Raw genomic sequence first — 21,339 nt, 5'->3', positions numbered from 1 at the left:
CTACTGTATGACGTTCTGTTGTGCTAACCTGGCCAGGTTGTGGCTTGATTTAGCCTTGCAAACACATATAACACCTGAACAGCTACCTTGATATCCGCCCTTTTATAATATGACCATTAACCTGAGAGTGACAGATTTCAGTTCCATTGAAGGCTGCTCTCTTATAACAGGTCAGTTATGTTTTTATAATACTTCCACATATGGAATTTATGATTAATTGTGAAAGATAACAAGCAACAATTAAGCTTAAAGAGTAGGAACCTTGAGTTTTACTCACCAATGTAATAAAACAGTGTGGTCAAAGACTTAGTAAGTAACTTAGTTGTAGTCACGATCGGGTTACCTATAAGTATAAACAGTTATGTTATGTTTTTGGAATATTACATATTTATGTACTTATTTCACGATATCTTCTAAGCTACCCACAATGCACTATTTGTCAATGTCATATGGAGGATCAATGGAGGATTTTCCACCTTGGCTTAGTTCTAGCGCACTACCTGACGGACATCTGGAATCTATCCATTTAATATTTCCCTGACTCTCCCTCTGCCCGGCGAAGCGCCCGCCTCACCCTTGCTTTGGTAGCCAACTCAGCATGCACGCTTTTAAAAGTTTTACAATCGGATGGGCCACAGCGATCAATATCTCTAGCTCTTTCAATCTGAGGTTATGTTTTGGTTGTGTTGTGTTAGTTGTGTTCTAGCTCATCTCCAGTAGTTGGGCTCTAGCTTGCCGACCATGACTGTGGTAGTTGGCTAGGCTACTAGCTAGTTGACTAAATAGTTCATGTTGGCTGGCTGCTGGCTAAGATGGCTATATGGAGTTAATATTCTTTCATAACTGGTTAGATGGCATTATGTAGTTCCAAAACTTTGGTTTACTTTAATGTAGCTGTAAGCTAGGGGTTGATAGCAACTGGCTACCTCATGCACTGCTAATGTAAGGTTGGCAGGCTGGTAAGCCTAATGTTAGCAGGCTAGTTGGCTAGCAACCTTGCAGGTTGATTTGTAAAAATACATTTATTACGTATTTGCTTGTAAGTTGGTTGAAAATGTAATTGAAACTAGTTGTCATCAGCGCAAACAATTTGAAGTTATACATTGAAAAGTTATTTCTGTTGGAGTTTACATTATAGGGTATAGGCTGGCTTGCTGGGTCCTACATATTACACCACACCCCAGAAAACCCCCTTTCCAACAAGACTTTTAGATTGGTTTTATGTTATAACTCGAAAAATAGAAAAATTGGGGTGTAACTTTGCATTGGGACTTTTGACGTGTATACTAATGTAAATCCATATGTTACATGTTGTGACGTTTATGCTACCTACACTGTAAGGCCTGAGGGGAAATAAATAAATATAGTATACTGTGTATAACGTTGTGCGTCTTGAGAGTATCTCAAAGAAAATGAGGCCATTTTAGAAAAACGTCATCTAATGTTCCTCCTCCTGTGTGGTTGACAAAGGGAAACCCAACTGAGGCAAACAATGTTGTGTCTGTATCTTCCAAATATTTCATGTAGGCCTGGGCCATGCTCCATACATGGACCTCAAAGCATGTTTGAACACAATGACACAGGTACAGTCATGAACAGTAGTGGAACATCAATGCTGTAATACATGATAACAGCTGAACAGATTATAATACAGCGAGGAGAAATGTGGAAATGTGAGCTGGGTGAATCACACCACTGGCATAGTTCTGTGCTTGAACACAGGCCAGAGAGTGTTTTATATTAAATAAATTAGAAACCTCACAACCTTTCATTGCACATGAAAGGGATCACCTTAGCAGGTTCGGGGGTGAAGAACACTATTATTAACTATTATTAAGTGTACCCATTCACCCATCAAACTACACTTATTTAATCTGACTAACACATGGGAGTGTTTAAATTGCCTGACGACTCAAACTTAATTATTCAGCTGCTCTATGATCGCGACATACTTCTGGCGAAGACTGCCATCATTGAAGTTGTTTGTGGTGATCACAAAATTAGGGGTGTTGTACAAAACAAAGTCATCAGCAATTGGATAATTTCTAACCAATCAGAGTATCAAAGCCAATGACACATTTTCTAAAAGGCTGCTTTACCTACGTGTCTTCTGGCTCAAACCATCGGTTTCTGGGACCAATCAGAACAGTTAGAACATGTTTGCATTCTAGAAATCGTCAAGAGGTACTCCGATCCAGACTCGTTGCGGAGTAAAACTAATGTCTGTGGTCTTGGCATTTCGCAGGAACAAGTAGTTTGGGTAGCCAGGCAAGTGTTTAAGAACAGTTATGAAACAAATGAGCAGAGGCATCAACACCACTCTAGAGGTGTCAAGCTCTCACTGCTGGCTAAATGAATGGTAAAGAATATAGGAGCTAAATAGACTACTGGAGTTTAATTAAACCTCTTAAGGATCTCAACAGATCGGTGTCCCGACCACGGGACAGTTGAGCTAACGTAGGCAAATGTGATTAGCATGAGGTTGTAAGTAACAAGAACATTTCCCACAGGCACATTTGGGCAATCTTGATACAAACATTTCAACAGAAAAGCAATGGTTCATGGGATCAGTCTAATTTTTTTTAGTTTTTTTCTTTGTATTATCTTTTACCAGATCTAATGTGTTATATTTTCCTACATTAATTTCACATTTCCACAAACTCCAAAGTGTTTCCTTTCAAATGGTATGAAGAATATGCATATCCGTGCTTCCGGTCCTGAGCTACAGGCAGTTAGATTTGGGTATGTCATTTTAGGTGAAAATGTAAAAAGGGGTGGATCCTTAAGAGGTTTTAACCTAACTGCTAAAAGTTTCAGAGGCACATAGAGAGGTATAAGCAGGGACATGAATTTGTCCTGACCAAGTAACCTGGGAAGGAAAAACTCTTGGCCCTACTTATGGCTTCCTGCACAAGATAAGTGGTCAGGAATTCTCCTGGCCCTAGGGAAAGGGAACAGCGGCCACATAATAGAAATATAACGTTTGTCTTTAACATGAATAATATAGTCCACAGTGATTTGTGTATCCCCAGCTATAACGGTACAATATTAAGTAAGCTGCTTAAGACATGGAGGTGTTATAGAGGGGAAGGCCTGAATACTAGGTCATTATGAGGAAGGATGTCCATTAAGGAAGATGATGCAACACATTAGAAGGGCTTTACCTCACTGACAGTTCAGGGGCTATCAGACTAATAGGGGAAGTGTGTGGCCAAGGTGTTGTTATGGAAAGCAAATAGAATAGCTGTCATTTTGTATTGTCCTTATAGAAATCTTAAGACTAATACTGCTGTTATTCATCAGCTTAGTCTTGGCCCATTACATTTAAATCATTGTATACAACATTTTGGGATCCGATTACTTGGTGTTACAAAGCAGAGATTACCAAACTGTTCCTTGACCCCAGGGCTACCGCTAAATGTAAATTCCATCCCTCGCTATACAACGAAGAAAAATCCCATTCATCCATTCACCTCAAAGTTATTCTAAAGCTGTTTCTTACCTCTGACAGGAAGGTCTGTGCTGATTTCTGTGCACCGACGTGCAGCAAATACTCATACACATATAAAGCTAACCTGTAAAACAAAGAGAAAAGGGTCAGCATTGAGGCTCCATCTCACACCTCCTCCATTCCTCCTTCCCCTCCTCCTCATGCTGGAGAATCTCTCACCCTCCCTCCTGGGGTAGCAGGCAGCCTAACCCACTGGTACTCAGGTGAAAAATGTGGCTTTACTGGATCTCTCCTTACAGGCCAGTGGAATTAAGCAGGAGAAGGAAGGCTTTGTCACAATCACAAACACAATCGTATTTGAGTTCAGACCTGTAGTATGTACACCAGGGATCATCAACTAGATTCAGTCACAGCCTATTTCTTTCTTGAGCGGATGGTCGGGGGCCGGAACATAATTACAAATCATTTAGACTGCAAATTGACCACAAGAAGCCCAAACAGATACTGTATACGTTTCTTTTTCTTGTACTTTTACCCCTTTTTCATGATATCCAATTGGTAGTTACAGTTTTGTCCCATCTGCAACTCCCGGAAGGACAAGGGAGAGGCGAAGGTCAAGAACCATGCGTCCTCCGAAACACAACCCTGCCAAGCCGCACTGCTTCTTGACACACTGTTCGCTTAACCTGGAAGCCAGCCGCACCAATGTGTTGGAGGGAACACCATCCAGCTGGCGCCCAAAGTCAGCTTGCAGGCGCCCCGGGCCCACCACAAGGAGCCGCTAGAGCATGATGGAAGAAAGAAATCCTGGTCGGTCCAAACCCTCCCCTAAACTGGACGATGCTGGGCCAACTGTGCACCACCTCATGGGTCTCCCGGTCAGGGCCGGCTGTGAAAGCGTATGATCAAACCCGGGTCTGTAATGATGCCTTAAGCACTGCAATGCAATGCCTTAGACCGCTGTGCCACTCGGGAGGCCATGATACTGTATAATATTTGACTGAAACATTTCAAACCTTGCTTACATTTGTATATGACGTGTCTCGTGTCACGTGTCTCTCACGTGTCTCTCTATTATGTGTGGAAATACTTGGGGAACAAATTTCCCAAATTAAAATCCATTGGAGCAGATTTCTTGGTGTTTTTACAGTTTATGTCCAAAAATGAAAATTCAACAAAAAATAAAAACATTTTGCTCAGAAAACCTGCATGCCGCCAGTTAGGGAACCCTGATGCACACAGTATTGACATGTACAGTAAGAACCAGAGACTGTTTCACTATGAGGATAGGCAGAAAAACATTGCTGACTCTAAGGAACAGCTATTGGGACGCTCTAGAAAAAAACATGTTTTAAACTTTGTGGCATGATGCCACAACTCTGTGGTTTAAGGAGCTCCTTCTTTAACATGAAGGCTGATGAAAACAAGAGGCGAGTAGAGACAGCCATGTAAGGCTCGGAGCCACGCTATCTGACAAGCCACACTGACGCATTTTTGGTATCCATTACGACTGTCATTTTGCCGCCTGTGCTGGCAATTACTGTGCTCCCAATGCTCCTGGACTAATGCTGAAACCACACTGCTAGGGGGGGAAACATCCCGTGTTCTCCCCAGCTAGACTGAACAGAGTGGACAACAAGGCAGCTCGGTAACAGTGTGGTTTTAGAGAGGACAGAGACCCCTGTCAGTCTGGTCACATCAGATTACATCCACTGTAGCAGCAGAGGCTGAGAAACACTTGGGCCTATGATAATGAATTGTGTTGAACCAAGCACCAGGGACATAATTGTCTCGGAGTAATCATTCCTTCGATATGCCTGCTTTTCATGTGTGAGACTTCTCTTCCACAGTCTGCCAAAAACCAGTTCTGACTAACGTTAGACATTAGTTAAAGGGGGACCTATCTTCTTAAAGCTGCAAAATGTCACCTTTTGGGGTACCTGATCAAATTCATCTGTCATTCTCATTGAAAGCAAGTGTAAGAAGTGGTAGATATATTCTATGTGCGCTATTTCTATGCTTCCCATTGTTAAGTTTTGTTTTTGTGTCAGTTTTGTTTTTGTGTCAAACAGCTGAAAATACAATATTTGTTGTTATTGAAAAGATATTTCACAGTGGTTTAGATGGTACAATGATTCTCTTCATTGCTTGTTTTGTCACAAACTGAAATTAGGTGAACTAAAGGAAATGGCGGGGCAATTTCTGCATACTGCACCTTAATTTCTCATTGTTACATCAGACATTAATTACACCTTTAAATTCAGTAATCAATTTGAAACAAAAGGTTCTGGAAGCAATGAACACAATTATGTCTTGAGTGTTTTATCTGCTCGGTCTCTGTTTTATGGTTGTGTATTCTTTATGGTGGAGTGACTGCTTAGAGGAGCGACTTCTTAGAGGGTAGGTCAAAGGTGATGGTCGCCGAACAATGGATTATAGGTAATGGCATGATATACAAATGAATGACGCGATGGAGCAAATTGCTGGCTGGAATATTTTCATACTTATCTGATCTTAGAGACGACTGTCTCATGACACTACTGTTCCTGGTAAAACAAAATGTTTGGTGCTGTTTAGTAATCAGGTCTCACCTTCAATTCAAACCAGCCAGCGAGAACTGAGCGCCGGGAGTGTGCTCTGAAATAGCTTAATGCAACCAGTCAAAAATTAGGCACTCCTTTAACTTCTTGGTGACAGGGGGCAGTATTTTCATGTCCGGATCAAATGCATTCCCAAATTCAACTGCCTGCTACTCATCCCCAGAAGATAAGATATGCATATTAGTCATAGATTTGGATAGAAAACACTCTGAAGTTTCTACTGTTTGAATCATGTCTGTGAGTATAACAGCACTTATGTAGCAGGCAAAACCCAGAGGAAAAACCATTCAGATTTGTTTTTGGAGGTCACTCTTTTTCAATGGGACTTCATTGAGAATCCAGATTTCTAAGGGACCTTCTTGCAGTTCCTACCGCTTCCACTGGATGTCACCAGTCTTTAGAAATTGGTTGAGGTTTTTCCTTTGTGTAATGAAGAAGTAGCCCTGTTCAAAACGAGGGTCACTTCAAGTGTACTGTTAGATAGAAGCGCGTGACCAGAAAGCTAGCTACAGTTTGTTTTCCTCCTGTATTGAACACAGATCATCCAGTCTTCAATTTTATTGATTATTTACGTAAAAAAATAACTAAAAGTTGTATTACAAAAGTAGTTTGAATAGTTTTGGCAAAGTTTACAGGTAACTTTTGAGATATTTTGTGGTCACGTTGCCCAAGTTGGAACCGGTGTTTTTCTGGATCAAACGCGCCAAATAAATGGATATATATCGACGGAATTAATCGAACATTTGTGGTGTTTATTGGACATATTAGAGTGCCAACAAAAGAAGCTCGTCAAAGGTAAGGCATGATTTATATTTTTATTTCTGCATTTTGTGTCGCACCTGCAGGGTTGAAGTATGTTTTCTCTCTTTGTTTACAGAGGTGCTACCCTCAGATAATAGCATTGTTTGCTTTTGCTGAAAAACCTTTTTGAAATCTGACATGTTGGCTGGATTCACAACAATTGTAGCTTTAATTTGATATCTTACATGTGTGATTACATGAAAGTTTGATTTTTATAGTAATTTATTTGAATTTGGCGCTCTGCATTTTCACTGGCTTTTGGGCAGGTGGTACGCTAGCGTCCCACATATCCCGGAGAGGTTAACCAGGAAGCACCTGTGCTCTCCCTCTCCGAGTGATAGTGCGGCTGTTTAAACTCTTCTGTTTTCTGGTAAAGACCGGAGGCAGTTGGTGTAAAATGTAAGAAGACTACCTCTTGGCTGTGTGGAATACCCAGCGGCATGTATACCCAGCGGCTTATATCAGCTGGTCCACGCTGAACTGGATCGAACAGAGATTCCTATGAGTTGATTACATTTTCATGGCTAGACTGGTGTGATCTGGGGTTCTATGCCCTGGTGATGGGCACCTGCCCCTTCCCTAATGCATTATTTAAAAACACTCATTCAATCCTGGCTTCGGGGGACACCTTTTGTTGCACTGTCAGAAGCACTGAGTGTAACTCCGCCAAGGGAGGAGGGTTGTGGAGACTCTTCCTGTGCAGGTAGATGAATCAGTGGAGAGGGAAAGAGAGAGTGAGAAACTCTAGGCGTTAAGACTACTGTGTGATGACAAAAGGGCTAACGACCGTAGTGGAAACCACAGGGCCAGACATGACAGGAGACAGAGACACGACACCAAACACAAGGCATATGTTCATACAAAAGCCTTCTCTGAAACTAGAAACAGCTAGTGCACACACTATGTCCTCTGACCTCCCAATGGGAACATATCCATAATAATATATTTACAACCCCTGAGTAACAAGCGTGTTGCTCATTCTTCTCCTGTCTGTCATAGTGGTGACTCAGGTGCCTAGAAAAGAATCTCAACATCCTAGTTGATTGATCAGCTGGTCTTATCCACCCCTCTACCCCTCTCACCTAATTCTCTCTGCCCTGCTGTGACACTCCAGGTAAAGAGGTCAGAGGCCACTGAAACCATCATCATGGATAATGTTCATACAAATGACATGCTGCGGAAAGATGAGGAAATCAGAGGCCAGCTGACTTCTCTCAGTCAGAGAATGACTATTGAGTAGGTGGTTGAGTTTGGTCCCCTCTGTAGTGACTAAGGGCTCAGACACACCAATAGCATTCGCTGGACGAGAGTACTTAGCACCTCTGAACGCAATTTGCAATGTGAACCGATTTTACATTTACAAAAGTGGGTGGTCCCTAAAAACACAGCGTGGTGAACGATCGGCAGACAAACAAGAGATCCAAATATGGTGCGATGTGTGCTAGCCTTAACATTAGAGGCAGGGCCAGGGAGGTAGACAGCAGCCTCAAGCAAGCTCGGAGCCTTGCACTATGTCCACATTTCAAGGGGAGATCTCCCACCTCAACCCAGGAACACACCTGTCCTGACATCTCGCCCCAGGCTCCCAGACTACGCTCCCACTAGACATGAAAGCACCTCCGCCAAGTTTAGCCAGCTAAAGCACAGTCTGTTAGCAAATTAACTTTCCAGTCTTGATTTCAATAATTCAGCAGTGAAAGCATGGCCTTGATTAGATAAGGTACGCAGGAGAAGTGATGGAGAAGGGAGTCGAAGTAAATGCAAGATAGTCATTTCACAAAAGCCTACGGTAATTAAGAGTGTATTGGAAAATGTGGACACAGTTGACAGGGATGGCGCCAGTGGGGATGCCTGCCGTTTTACGGGCTCCAAATCAACTGTGCTATTTTGTTAGTTTTTTCACATTGTTTGTAACTTATTTTGCACATAAAGTTGACGCTACCGTATCTTAAGCGATTACTCGCCTAACAAAACTAACCCCTATCTGAGATATCTACTGCAGCCCTCATCCTCCACATACCACACCCGTTCTACAAGTCAAATTCTGTTAAAGGTCCCCAAAGCACACACATTCCTGGGTCACTCGTCTTTTCAGTTCACTGCAGACAGCGACTGGAACGAGCTGCAACAAACACTCAAACTGGACAGTTTTATCTAAATCTCTTCATTCAAAGACTCAATCATGGACACTGACAGCTGTGGCTGCTTTGTGTGATGTATTGTTGTCTATATCTTCTTGCCCTTTGTGCTGTTGTCTGTGCCCAATAATGTTTGTACCATGTTTTGTGCTGCTACCATGCTGTGTTGTCATGTGCTGCTGCCTTGCTATGTTGTTGTCTTAGGTCTCTCTTTATGTAGTGTTGTCTCTCTTGTCGTGATGTGTGTTTTGTCCTATAGTTATATATGTTTTTATCCCAGCCCACGTCCCCACAGGATGCCTTTTGCGCAATTGTAAGTAAGAACTTGTTCTTAATTAACTAACTTGCCTGGTTAAATAAAGGTTAAATAAATCAAATAAAAAACTTGAAGATTTTTTCTTTAATGAGTCCGACGCAAAGTATATACTGCTGTCCGGAGACCAGGCCCAAATCCAAGTAATTTGCATGACAAAAAGGTGGAGATACAGAGGGAGAAGATCGGGGTGCCTTGCTAAGATTCATATGCGAGTGAATAAATCACAATTACCATCGGTTCTACGTTGAATCAACGTTGAATCACAGCTGGTGTGCGATGTCTAATATTAAAGAAGTCTCTAGGAATTGCTCTCTTGAGGTAGAGTACCTCATGATAAGTTGTAGACCACACTATCTACCAAGAGAGTTGTCATCTATATTATTCGTAGTCGTCTATTTACCACCACAAACTGATGCTGGCACTAAGACTGAACTCAACGAGCTGTATAAGGCCATAAGCAAACAAGAAAATGTTAATTCAGAAGCGGTGCTCCAAGTGGCCAGGGACTTTAATACAGGCAAACTTAAATCCGTTTTACCTCATTTCTACCAGCATGTCACATGTACAACCAGAGGAAGAAAAAAATAAAAACAACTCCACACACAGAGACGCATACAAAGCTCTCCCACACCCTCCATTTGGCAAATCTGACCATAATTCTATCCTCTTGATTCTTGCTTACAAGCAAAAACTAAAGCAGGAAGTACCAGTGACTCGCTCAATACGGAAGTGGTCAGAAGACGCGGATGCTAAAGGACTGTTTTGCTAGCACAGACTGGAATATGTTCAATGATTCATCCAATGGCATTGAGGAGTATACCATCTCAGTCAACGGCTTCATCAATAAGTGCATTGGCGACATCGTCCTCACAGTGACAGTACGTAAACATCCCAACCAGAAGCCTTGTATTACCGGCAACAACTGCGTTGAGCTAAAGGCTAGTGTTGCAGCTTTCAAGGAGCGGGACAATAATCCAGACACTTGTAAGAAATCTCGCTATGCCCCTTTAGACGAACCATCAAACAGGCAAAGCGTCAATACAGGACTAAGATTGAATCCTACTACACCGGCTTGGATGCTCGTCGGATGTGGCAGGGCTTGCAAACTATTATGGACAGAGGGAAACCCAGCAGCCAGCTGCCCACTGACACAAGCCTACCAGATGAACTAAATGCCTTTTATGCTTGCTTCGAGGCAAGCAACACTAAAGCATGCATGACAGCACCAGCTGTTCCGGACAACTGTGTGATCACACTCTCCGTAGCCGATGATAGCAGGACCTTAAAAACAGGTCAACATTCACAAGGCTGCTGGGCCAGACAGACAGATTACCAGGGCATGTACTCAGCACATGCGTGGATCAACTGGCAAGTTTCTTCACTGACATTTTCAACCTCTCCCTGACTGAGTCATTTCAAGCAGACCAACATAGTCCCTGTGCCCAACAAAGCGAAGATAACCTGCATATAAATGACTACCGCCCCGTAGCACTCACGTCGGCAATCACGTGCTTTGAAAGGCTGGTCATGGCTCACAACACCATCATCCCGAAAACCCGAAACCCACTCCAATTTTCATACCTCCCCAACAGATCCAGAGATGACGCAATCTCAATCGCACTCCACACTGCCCTTTCCCATCTGGACAAAAGGAACACCTATGTGAGAAAGCTGTTCATTGACTACAGCTCAGCGTTCAACACCATAGTGTTCAACACCAAAGCTCATCACTAAGCTAAGGGCCCTGGGACTAAACACCTCCCTCTGCAACAAGATCTTGGACTTCCTGACGGGACGCCCCCCAGGTGGTAAGCAACAACACATCTGCCACGCTGATCCTCAACACCGAGGCCCCACAGGGGTGCGTGCTTTGTCCCCTTCTGTACTCCCTGTTCACCCACAACTGCGTGGCCAAGCACAACTCCAACACCATTAAGTTCATTAAGTTTGCTGGCAACACAACAGTGGTAGGCCTGATCACCGACAATGATGAGACAGCCTATAGGGAGGTCAGAGGCCAGGACAACAACCTCTTCCTCAATGTGAGCAAGACAAAGGAAATGATTGTGGACTACAGGAAAAGGAAGGCCCCATTAACATCAACAGGGCTGTAGTGAAGTGGGTCGAGAGTTTCAAGTACCTTGGTGTCCACATCACCTACAAACTATCATGGTTCAAACACACCAAAAAAGGTGTCAAGAAGGCACAAAAACACCTTTCCCCCCAGGAGACTGAAAAGATTTGGCATGGGTACCCAGATCCTCAAAATGTTCTACAGCTGCACCATCAAGAGCATCCTGACCGGTTTCATCACCGCCTGGTATGGCAACTGCTAGGCATCCGACCGTAAGCTGCTACAGAAGGTAGTGCGTACGGCCCAATACATGACTGGGGCCAAGCTTCCTGCCATCCAGGACCTATATACTAGGCGGTGTCAGAGGAAGGCCCCACAAAATTGTCAAAGACTCCGGTCATCCAAGTCATAGACTTTTCTAGGAAGTCCAAAAGGCTAAACCCCCAAGCTATAAGACTGCTGAACAATTAATCAAATGGCCACCCGGACTATTTACATTGACCCCCCCTTTGTTTTTACACTGCTGCTACTCACTGTTTATTATCTCTGCAAAGTCACCTTACCCCAACCTACATGTACAAACTACCTTGACTAACCTGTACCCCTGCAAAATGACTCTGTACCGGCACCCCGTGTACATAGTCTCATTATTGTTATGTCATCTTATTGTGTTACTTTATTTTTTACTTAAATGTATTCAGTAAATATTTTAACTATTTCTTATACTGCATTGTTGGTTATTAAGGGCTTGTAAGTAATACACTGTTGTACTCAGCGCATATGACAAATACAATTTGATGTGTAATGACAAGTTTTGTAAGCAAAGGAGGAGGTGTAGACGAGGCACATCATTCCCAATATGTTAAGAGTTCCATCCCATAAACAGGTAGCCTAAGAACTAACATTTCCTACATTGGCGGTAATTTTTTTGCATGGCTTAAATCAGCATGGGTTAATCCACACACACACACACACACTTAATGAGCTGGATTCCCATTGCCAAAGTCATCTGTTTCTTTACCAGGAGGAGCTAGCCTGCAGCTAAATTGACTCTACAACTATGGACATGCTCTGCTTGAAAGGATGCCATTGTATTCTAACCTGAAAGTCTTCATTTTGGGGCAATTGATACATTAAGATGGTATTCTTTCCCACAGAATAAAACTAACAGAATATAAATATACAGGGTTTATACATGGAATAAGCAGTTAATAGGTCTTGTTAAGTTAATAATACAGTTACTACTACAGTACACTTTCTATAGGTAATAATTAATTAGCTACATAAAAATAAAAAGGTACATTAAATATACACAAAGTATGTGGACACCCCTTCAAATATGTGGATTTGGCTATTTCACCCACACCAGCTGCTGACAGGTGTATAAAATTAGCACACAGACATTCAATCACCATAGACAAACATTGGCATACTGAGGAGCTCAGGTGACTCAACGTGGCACCGTCATAGGATGCCACATTTTGTCAAATTTCTGTCCTGCTAGAGCTGCCCCGGTCAACTATAAGTGCTGTTATTGTGAAGTAGAAACGTCTAGGAGCAACAATGGCTCAGCCGCAAAGTGGGAGGCCACACAAGCTCAGAGAACGGACCCGTGAGTGCTGAAGAGCGTAGCGTGTAAAGATTGTAACCGAGGACAGACAACACTCACTACAGAGTTCCAAACTGCTTCTGGAAGCAACATCAAAGGAACTGTTCGTCGGGCGCTTCTTGAAATGGGTTTCCATGGCCGAGCAGCAGTACACAAGCCTAAGATCACCATGCGCAATGCCAAGCGTCGGCGGGAGTTGTGTAAAGCTCACCACCATTGGACTCTGGAGCAGTGGAAATGCGTTCTCTGGAGTGATTAATCACGCTTCCCCCTCTGGCAATCCGACCGGGCGAATCTGGGTTTGGCAGATGCCAGGAGAGCGCTACCTGCCCCAATGTATAGTGCCAACTGTAACGTTTGGTGGACAAGGAATAATGGTCTGGAGCTGTTTTTCATGGTTTGGATTAGGCCCCTTAGTTCCAGTGAAGGGAAATCTTAACGCTACAGCATACAATGACATCCTAGACGATTCTGTGCTTCCAACTTTGTGGCAACAGTTTGGGGAAGGCCCTTTCTGTTTCAGCATGACAATGTCCTCGTGCACAAAGCGAGGTCCATACAGAGTTGGTTTGTTGAGATCAGTGTGAAAGAACTTGACTGGCCTGCACAGAACCCTGACCTCAACCTCATCTAATACCTTTGGGATGAATTGGAAGGTCGGCTGAGAGCCAGGCCTAATCATCCAACATCAGTGCCGACCTCATAAATGCTCTTGTGGCTGAATGGAAGCAAGTCCCTTCAGCGATGTTCCAACATCTAGTGGAAAGCTTTCCCAGAAGAGTGGAGGCTGTTAAAGCAGCAAAGGGGGGACCAACTCCATATTAATGCCCATGATTTTGGTATGAGATGTTCGACGAGCAGGTGTCCATGTCACGTAGTGTATCATGTCTCTATAACATTTCTATCATATGGGGGCCAGTGTAATAAACAGCATACACACATGCACTTCATAAGTGTGTCTGTGCTGTGACCAACCCCATTACTGACTTAATGCACGTAGCTTCAATATTTATACTGTCTCACTTATTTCAAGTGAGACAACAAATATGTGCGGATGCATGAATAGCATCCAACAAAAAGCTAAATTAATTGACTGCTAACACCTCTGAATATGATCATAATTATTCCAAGCAAAGCAGAGGAAATCAGAGGTTCTTTACAAAATAGTGCCGTGTTTTTGCGTATCTGAGTATGTGGTTCTTTGTCTCTCAAAAGGCCAAAACGCAGACGGCAGTACCATCTGTGTCAAATCAAAAACCTTGCATTCAGACCTCAAGAACTAAATACAAATATAGGGGCGTTGAGGGGAGGGTGTGGATGTAAAGACACAAATTCAAATCAAACGGATTAATCTTCTACAACATGTGTGACAGGGTCAAGCACTACCAACTTTCATGATGAAAAACATATATTTTATTAATCCAATGGAAGGGCCCTGTGACAGTGATGGCCGGTTTCTCAGCACATTTCAAGAGTTGTAGTTAACAAACAGGTCATATGAATGTTGGAGCCTCTAATTCAACTCCAGTTAAAATCAAATTAAATCAATGCAGAAAGAGTGAGTGTGAGGTGTAATTAATTCCTCTCGTCACAAGGGCACAGCGTTCTTGTTCTACCTTTTTGCGCAGGCATCGGCCGCTTCCTCACGTACACAAGCACTTTCTTGAATGACACAGTCCCTCAATCTAGGTCTTTCAAAGTTACATGTTTATCGGCGTCTCCATTTCTTCACTGCACAGAACATTTTAAGTGCATGTATTTCCACACAGACACTTAAGTGCAGAACACAACACGGAACACAGCTATCGTCAATGCTGCGTCTTTACATCGCTGAAGACAGTGCCCAAACATTCTTAGAACTAACCCAAGATGGGCTGTAGTCTGTCGTTTCCAATGGGAACAAATGTGTCATAGTGGGCCGAACAAGCAAGGTGGCGGGCAGAGCCAAGCACAAGCTCGTGAAATCCTTCTGGCGTGTTCTAGAATGCATATTTCTGTTAGGTAACGCATACATCTGAAGTGCATGTGTGCAATAACTCAATTCGCCTTTGCACTCCTAAACAATGCAATTTTTTAAAACTTGGGCAAAGGGTCAATTCTACAAAACTTATTCCACTCTTTTCGTAACAGGTTTTAGTTTGGGGAATAGAAACTGTATTGAGATCAAATGTTTCATCGATGAGAAAATTTGTCAGACAAAATTAAATCTCATTCCATCTTCTCCCACTGCCGGCCAGTGGGCTTCCTCTCACCATCATATTTGGTAGTGAGTGGAAACACAAAGCCGATGATTCACATTTATACATGTGGTGAAATATCAGTCTCATTGTTTTATCTGTGGTATGCCTCTAGCCAAAATCATGTAAAAGTTACACCCAATATTACCAGAACTATGTTTTTTCTTTCTGCCGTGTATTCATGCTAATGTCGCAGACGTTTTAAACTACTCAAGACAATATTTTTTGGTTTGATAACAAACATTGTTTAGCTAGCTAGTCATGTTACCTAGCTAGCAACCTGATAACTTGACCACTGACTAGGCTATGCACAAATTTAGATGGCACAGGAAGAACTGAAAAGGAATAGGCTACTCAAAGAGATGCTTCAAAAGGTAGGCTGCATTGGCAAGAATGGGGTGTGTAAGATTGTGTGCATGTGTGTGAGAGGATGTGTGTGAAGCAGCAGTAAGTGAAACAGTCTTTTTCGGGAGGGAGAGTGTGTAGGCCTGTGTGAGCGAGTGTGTGTGAGAGAGAGAATATGTGTGCAAGTGTTAAACTTCAAGAACATTGATAAGAGGAAGTAGGCCTACTTATATAGCTAGCTGTATGTTACAATGACTTTTGTGTTGTTTATGGTGAAAATGACATTAAACCATACTGATGAATATAATTGTTTCCATCCCTTACAATCAAAGCACAGTACGCCTGTAACTCAATTAGGTACTTTTTTACTGGAAAAGTCTTTCTTCAGGACCAAATTTGAATTTGTAACTAACTAATGCCACCACCTTGATTAATTATTTTAATCATTTGACAACCCTAATTTTTTAACATGTTAGTAATTCTGTCAACACACTCCTAGATTCATCCAATGCTTTTATTAGCCATTATACCATTTTGAATCTTCTCTACTATTGGTTATATACACTATAGACACCTTGGCTCTCCAGTCTCCCCTTCGCTCTGCCAAAAATTGGACTACCTGCACAAACAGAGACCATATGGGTTTTTCATTTCAATTTCCAAATGAAGTAGGAGTTAATCTAACAAGCCTTCAGACAACATGGACAGCATCATGACTAACAATAGTGTAAAGAGAGTGAAACAAGTGATTGTCTTACAGTGCATGGCAGAGTCATTAGTTAGGTGATAATGGCATTGAATCCTCACTCTGGCCGTCAGCTACTTACCTGACTCACACACAGACACCCAACAAGCATGAAGCAGTGTCTGTCAGAAGGTTCAATGCTTAAACTGATGACAATCAATCAAATAAGTGAATTTTCCTTGTAAGGGAAAATGTGTGGAGTGGTATATACAACAAGACAAAGGACATACGGGACAAGTGGATCTACAGTGCCTTCGGAAAGTATTCAGACTTCTTGACTTTTCAACATTTTGTTACGTTACAGCCTTATTATAAAATGGATTAAAAATAATAATAAATAAACTCTGCAATCTACATGCAATACCCCATAATACCAATGCAAAATCAATTTAGGCAGTCTTTTCAAACAGCTCTTATACTAAAAGAGCGTTATCATAATTTTCACAGTATCATTCCAATCTCATAGTATGTACAGTGCATTCGGAAAGTATTCAGACCCCTGCCCTTTTCCCACATTTTGTTACGTTACAGTCTTATTCTAAAATGTATTAAATACATTTTGTTCCTCATCAATCTACACACTATACTCCCTAGGTTTTTAAAAACATTTGCAAATGTATTAAAAATAAACACACCCTATTCAGACCCTTTGCTATGAGACTCTAAATCGAGCTCAGGTGCATCCTGTTTCCATTAATCATCCTTGAGATGTTTCTACAACATCATTGGAGTCCACCTGTGGTAAATTCAATTGATTGAATATGATTCGGAAAGGCACACACCTGTCTATATAAGGTCCCACAGTTGACAGTGCATGTCAGAGCAAAAACCAAGCCATTAGGTCGAAGGAATTGTCCGCAGAGCTCCGAGACAGGATGTGTCCAGGCACAGATCTGGGGAAGTGTACCAAAACATTTCAGCAGCATTGAAGGTCCCCAAGAACACAATGGCCTTCATTATTCTTGGTCAGGAAGGTGACCAAGAACCTGATGGCCACTTTTGACAGAGCTCTAGAGTTCCTCATCTGTGGAGATGAGAACCTTCCAGAAGGACAACCATCTCTGCAGCACTCCACCAATCAGGCCTTTATGGTAGAGTGGCCAGATGGAAGCCACTCCTCAGTAAAAGGCACATGACAGACCGCTTGGAGTTTGCCAAAAGGCACCTAAAGACTCTCAGACCATGAGAAACAACATTCTCTGGTCTGATGGAACCAAAATTGAACTCTTTGGCCTGAATGCCAGTCTGAAAGAAACCTGGCACTATGAAGCATGGTGGTGAAAGCATCATGTTGTGCAGATGTTTTTCAGTGGCAGGGACTGGGAGACTAGTCAGGTTCGAGGCAATGAATGGAGCAAAGTACAGAGGAAGATCCTCGATGAAAACCTGCTAAAGTTCTCAGGACATCAGACAACCAAGACAACGCAGGAGTGGCTTCTGGACAAGTCTCTGATATGTACTTGAGTGGCCCAGCCAGAGCCCGAACTTCACCCCAATCAAACATCTCTGGAGAGACCTGAAAATAGCTCTGCAGCAACGCTCCCCATCCAACCTGACAGAGCTTGAGAGGATCTGCAGAGAACAATGGGAGAAACTCCCCAAATACAGGTGTGCCAAGCTTGTAGCGTCAAACCCAAGAAGACTTTATGCTGTAATCGTTGCCAAAGGTGCTTCAACAAAGTACTGAATATTATGTAATATTTCAGTTTTTTTTTTTATTTATGACCCATTTTATTTATGACCCACCTATTTAAAATTCTAAACATCTGTTCTTGCTTCATCATTATGAGGTATTGTGTGTAGATTGATGAGGGAAAAAAACTATTTAATCAATTTTAGAATAAGGCTGTAAAGTAACAAAATGTGGAAAAAGTTAAGGGATCTGAATACTTTCCGAAGGCACTGAACAAAAATAAACTCAACAATGAAAGTGTTGGTCCAATGTCCCATGAGCTGAAATAAAAGATCCCAGAAATGTTCCATACACACAAAAAGCTAATATCTCTCAAACTTTGTACACACATTTGTTTACATCCCTGTTCGTAAGCATTTCTCCTTTGCCAAGATAATCCATCCACCTAACAGGTGTGGCATATCAAGAAACTAATTAAAAAGCATGATCATTACACAGATGCACCTTGTGCTGGGGACAATAAAAGGTATCTAAAATGTGCAGTTTTGTCACAACACAATGCCATAGATGTCTCAAGTTGAGGGAGCATGCAATTGACATGCTGTCCGCAGGAATGTCAACCAGAGCGGTTGCCAGAGATGTAATGATAATTTCTCTACCATAAGCCGCCACCAACGTCATGTTAGAGAATTTTGCACTATGTCCCACTGGCCTCAAAACCGCAGACCACGTGTAACCACACCAGCCCAAAGGGGGTGCTGAGGAGTATCTGTCTGTAATAAATCCCTTTAGTGGGGGGGAAACTAATTCTAATTGGTTTCAATTGACTGATTTCCTAATGTGAATTTTAACGCAGGAAAGCCTACAAGTAATCCTCATCATCATGATCCCCACACAGTCAGCCATAGGATGAAGGCAACTTCGACAAAGCTAGACTACCCTGGGGCGGCAGGGTAGCCTAGTGGTTAGAGCATTGGACTAGCAACCAAAAGGCTGCAAGTTCAAAGGTACAAAATCTGCCATTCTGCCCCCGAACAGGCAGTTAACCCACTGTTCCTAGGCCGTCAATGAAAATAAGAATTTGTTCTTAACTGACTTGCCTAGTAAAATAAAGGTAAAATAAAATTCCAGGTTAAGCTGATTGAGAGAATGCCAATAGCATGCAAAGCTGTCATCAAGGTGGCTGCTTTGAAGAATATAAAATATATTTTTTATTTGTTTAACACTTTTTTGGTTACTACATGATTCCACATGTGTTATTTCATAGTGTTGATGCTTTTACTATTATTCTACAATGTAGAAAATAGTCAAATAAAGAAAACCCCTGGAATGAGTAGGTGTGTACAAACTTGACCGGTACTGTATTTTAAACAAAATACAAACATCTGGATAAGCATCAAAAACCTACATAGGAGAGTTTTAAATTAGGTACTGTTTCTCCATGATAAACGTACTGTATTTATTCATGCAGGAGAAAAAAAAGCAGCACTGCTATCCGGGTGTCTTGATGAAGTCTCCACATTATCTTTGTGATCTTGGGACAAGAAACTCGGTTCATAGTTGTGACAGTCATCGTCACATCGTGTGTGAAGGCTAAATATGTAACGAAGTGAAGATCATATCAGGATCACAACACAATAGCTTGTGTCGCAAAGAAAGCAACAAAGTACATGAGATGTTGCCTTTATGCAAAGCACTGGTTAAAATCTGTGCCTCCACTTATAATCAAAATCGTTAATTTGACACTTTAAAAGTTATGGCAGTTTCTTTGCCTTCCCCCAAAGAGGATAAAGGCTTAGCTTGTACTATGATATAGCCGTTATTAATATTCAAAGCCTCATACATTAGACACTTTGATATTTGGACAAATTATTTCAAAAGGATTGAGGTTATTACGTTTGTAAGTGTTAGGCTTTTCAAACATGTATCAGTTATATATTTACACACATTTTACAACACTCCTCTTAACATTGATGTTTGGCTGCATTGCTTACATATACCACGCTTACAAGTTTACGTAGCTGTAACTAAAGTTTATTTAACAGACAAGTCGGAACTTCCCTTCATTTGCTTAGGTGGGATGTCCAGCACAAATTCTTCATTAACACGAATAGAGTAAGAAGAAATCTATAATAAGACGTCTAGAGAAGTTATCTAGTAAACCTACTGTATGGGTGGGTCAATTGCATTTTTAAAAATCACTAGAAACGCGTCTCAAAACTTTGCACATTCAAACAATATGTGAGTCAGCGTCCATGCTGCATGCAACTGCTTACAGAAAAACAACATACTTAGATTCCATATCTTCTGAAATAGAATGTCATGCACAAAATCGTTGTTCGAAGTAGCAATTATGTTATTTCTTGCAATCGCTGCATGAGCGCTATATTTGATATTTAAATTCTAGACAACGATACATTTATAACCCCAAATGAACAACTATTCGGTTGATTGCGATAATGTTGCGATCATGTTTTAATAAATATCTTCTAAAAGAACGAGAAAGTAAAAAAAAGTTAGAGACGTACCATCGCGGGAGCAAAGAACACTCAGGAGAGCGAGCGAGTAATGTACAGACCTATACATTATGGTAGCTATAGTTTAGAAAGTTGGAGCTTCCTTTTAACCAGGTAAAACTCTTAAATAGTGCATAATTCACTTACTTTTCTCTCGCTTGGCTATCGGAAGGGACGACAGCTCCTTTACCTTTAGCGTACATGCTGGATTCTGTTTTAAGACTTTTACCCCACTCAACACCTGTCAAAGAAAGCAGCCAGCCAAACGTTCTATCTCCATAGCTACCCCTTTAGTGTTTTTCCTTATCCTCCTCCTCCTCCCCCTCCTCCTCCTTTTTTTCACATCTCCAACATTGGCCACAAATCAGGCACAGTTTCTATTGGGGGAACTTGAAACAGACCGATGGTGGATTTTTTTCCCCCTCAACCGCTGTTCGAGAATGCATTCACACTCCCTCCGCTCAAGGATGGTGGGGGCTTCTTAAAGGGGAACGCACACGCTTCTTGTTTACTGATCTCAGAAACATGTAAGAATTGAGGTAGGAAAAACTGAAGTCTTCCATTTAGGCCAGCATTTCCCAAACTCGCCCATTGGGATCCCAAGGGGGGCTCGTTTTGGTTTTTGCCCTATCACTAACTGATGGTTTACATTTCTCAAATCATAAATTCAAAAAGACTACTGGATTGACCAAAGGCTCAAGCCCGTTTTATCCGCACAGCAACATTGACTTAATTTACTGAGCAGTCCTAGGTGGCTGAGGGGTTGGACAAATACATTTCATGGTAGCTAATTGAATTACACAAATAGCCAAACTGACCATTATGTGAAAGGCTACTGCCTGTGTGAAAACATATCAAAATAATGAGTCGCAGT

The 21,339-nt window shown here is 41.9% G+C and overlaps 1 protein-coding gene across 2 annotated transcripts in view; it reads right to left on the bottom strand.

Annotated features, from left to right (window-relative positions):
• Positions 1-20,840, bottom strand: part of LOC135556514 (single-stranded DNA-binding protein 3-like) — a 149,368-nt gene extending 128,528 nt beyond the window's left edge. For both annotated transcript variants that reach the window (XM_064989786.1, XM_064989787.1), the window contains exons 1-2: positions 20,613-20,840; positions 3,503-3,575 (exon numbers count right to left, since the gene is read on the bottom strand). In XM_064989786.1, the coding sequence (XP_064845858.1) occupies positions 3,503-3,575; positions 20,613-20,668 (129 nt within the window). In that variant the 5' untranslated portion in view covers positions 20,669-20,840. The remainder of the gene's footprint in view (positions 1-3,502; positions 3,576-20,612) is intronic.
• Positions 20,841-21,339: the final 499 nt, after the last annotated feature.

This window comes from Oncorhynchus masou, chromosome 15 (assembly GCF_036934945.1).
Source record: "Oncorhynchus masou masou isolate Uvic2021 chromosome 15, UVic_Omas_1.1, whole genome shotgun sequence".
Classification (NCBI taxonomy): domain Eukaryota; kingdom Metazoa; phylum Chordata; class Actinopteri; order Salmoniformes; family Salmonidae; genus Oncorhynchus; species Oncorhynchus masou.
This window is presented reverse-complemented; position numbering and strand designations above follow the sequence as displayed.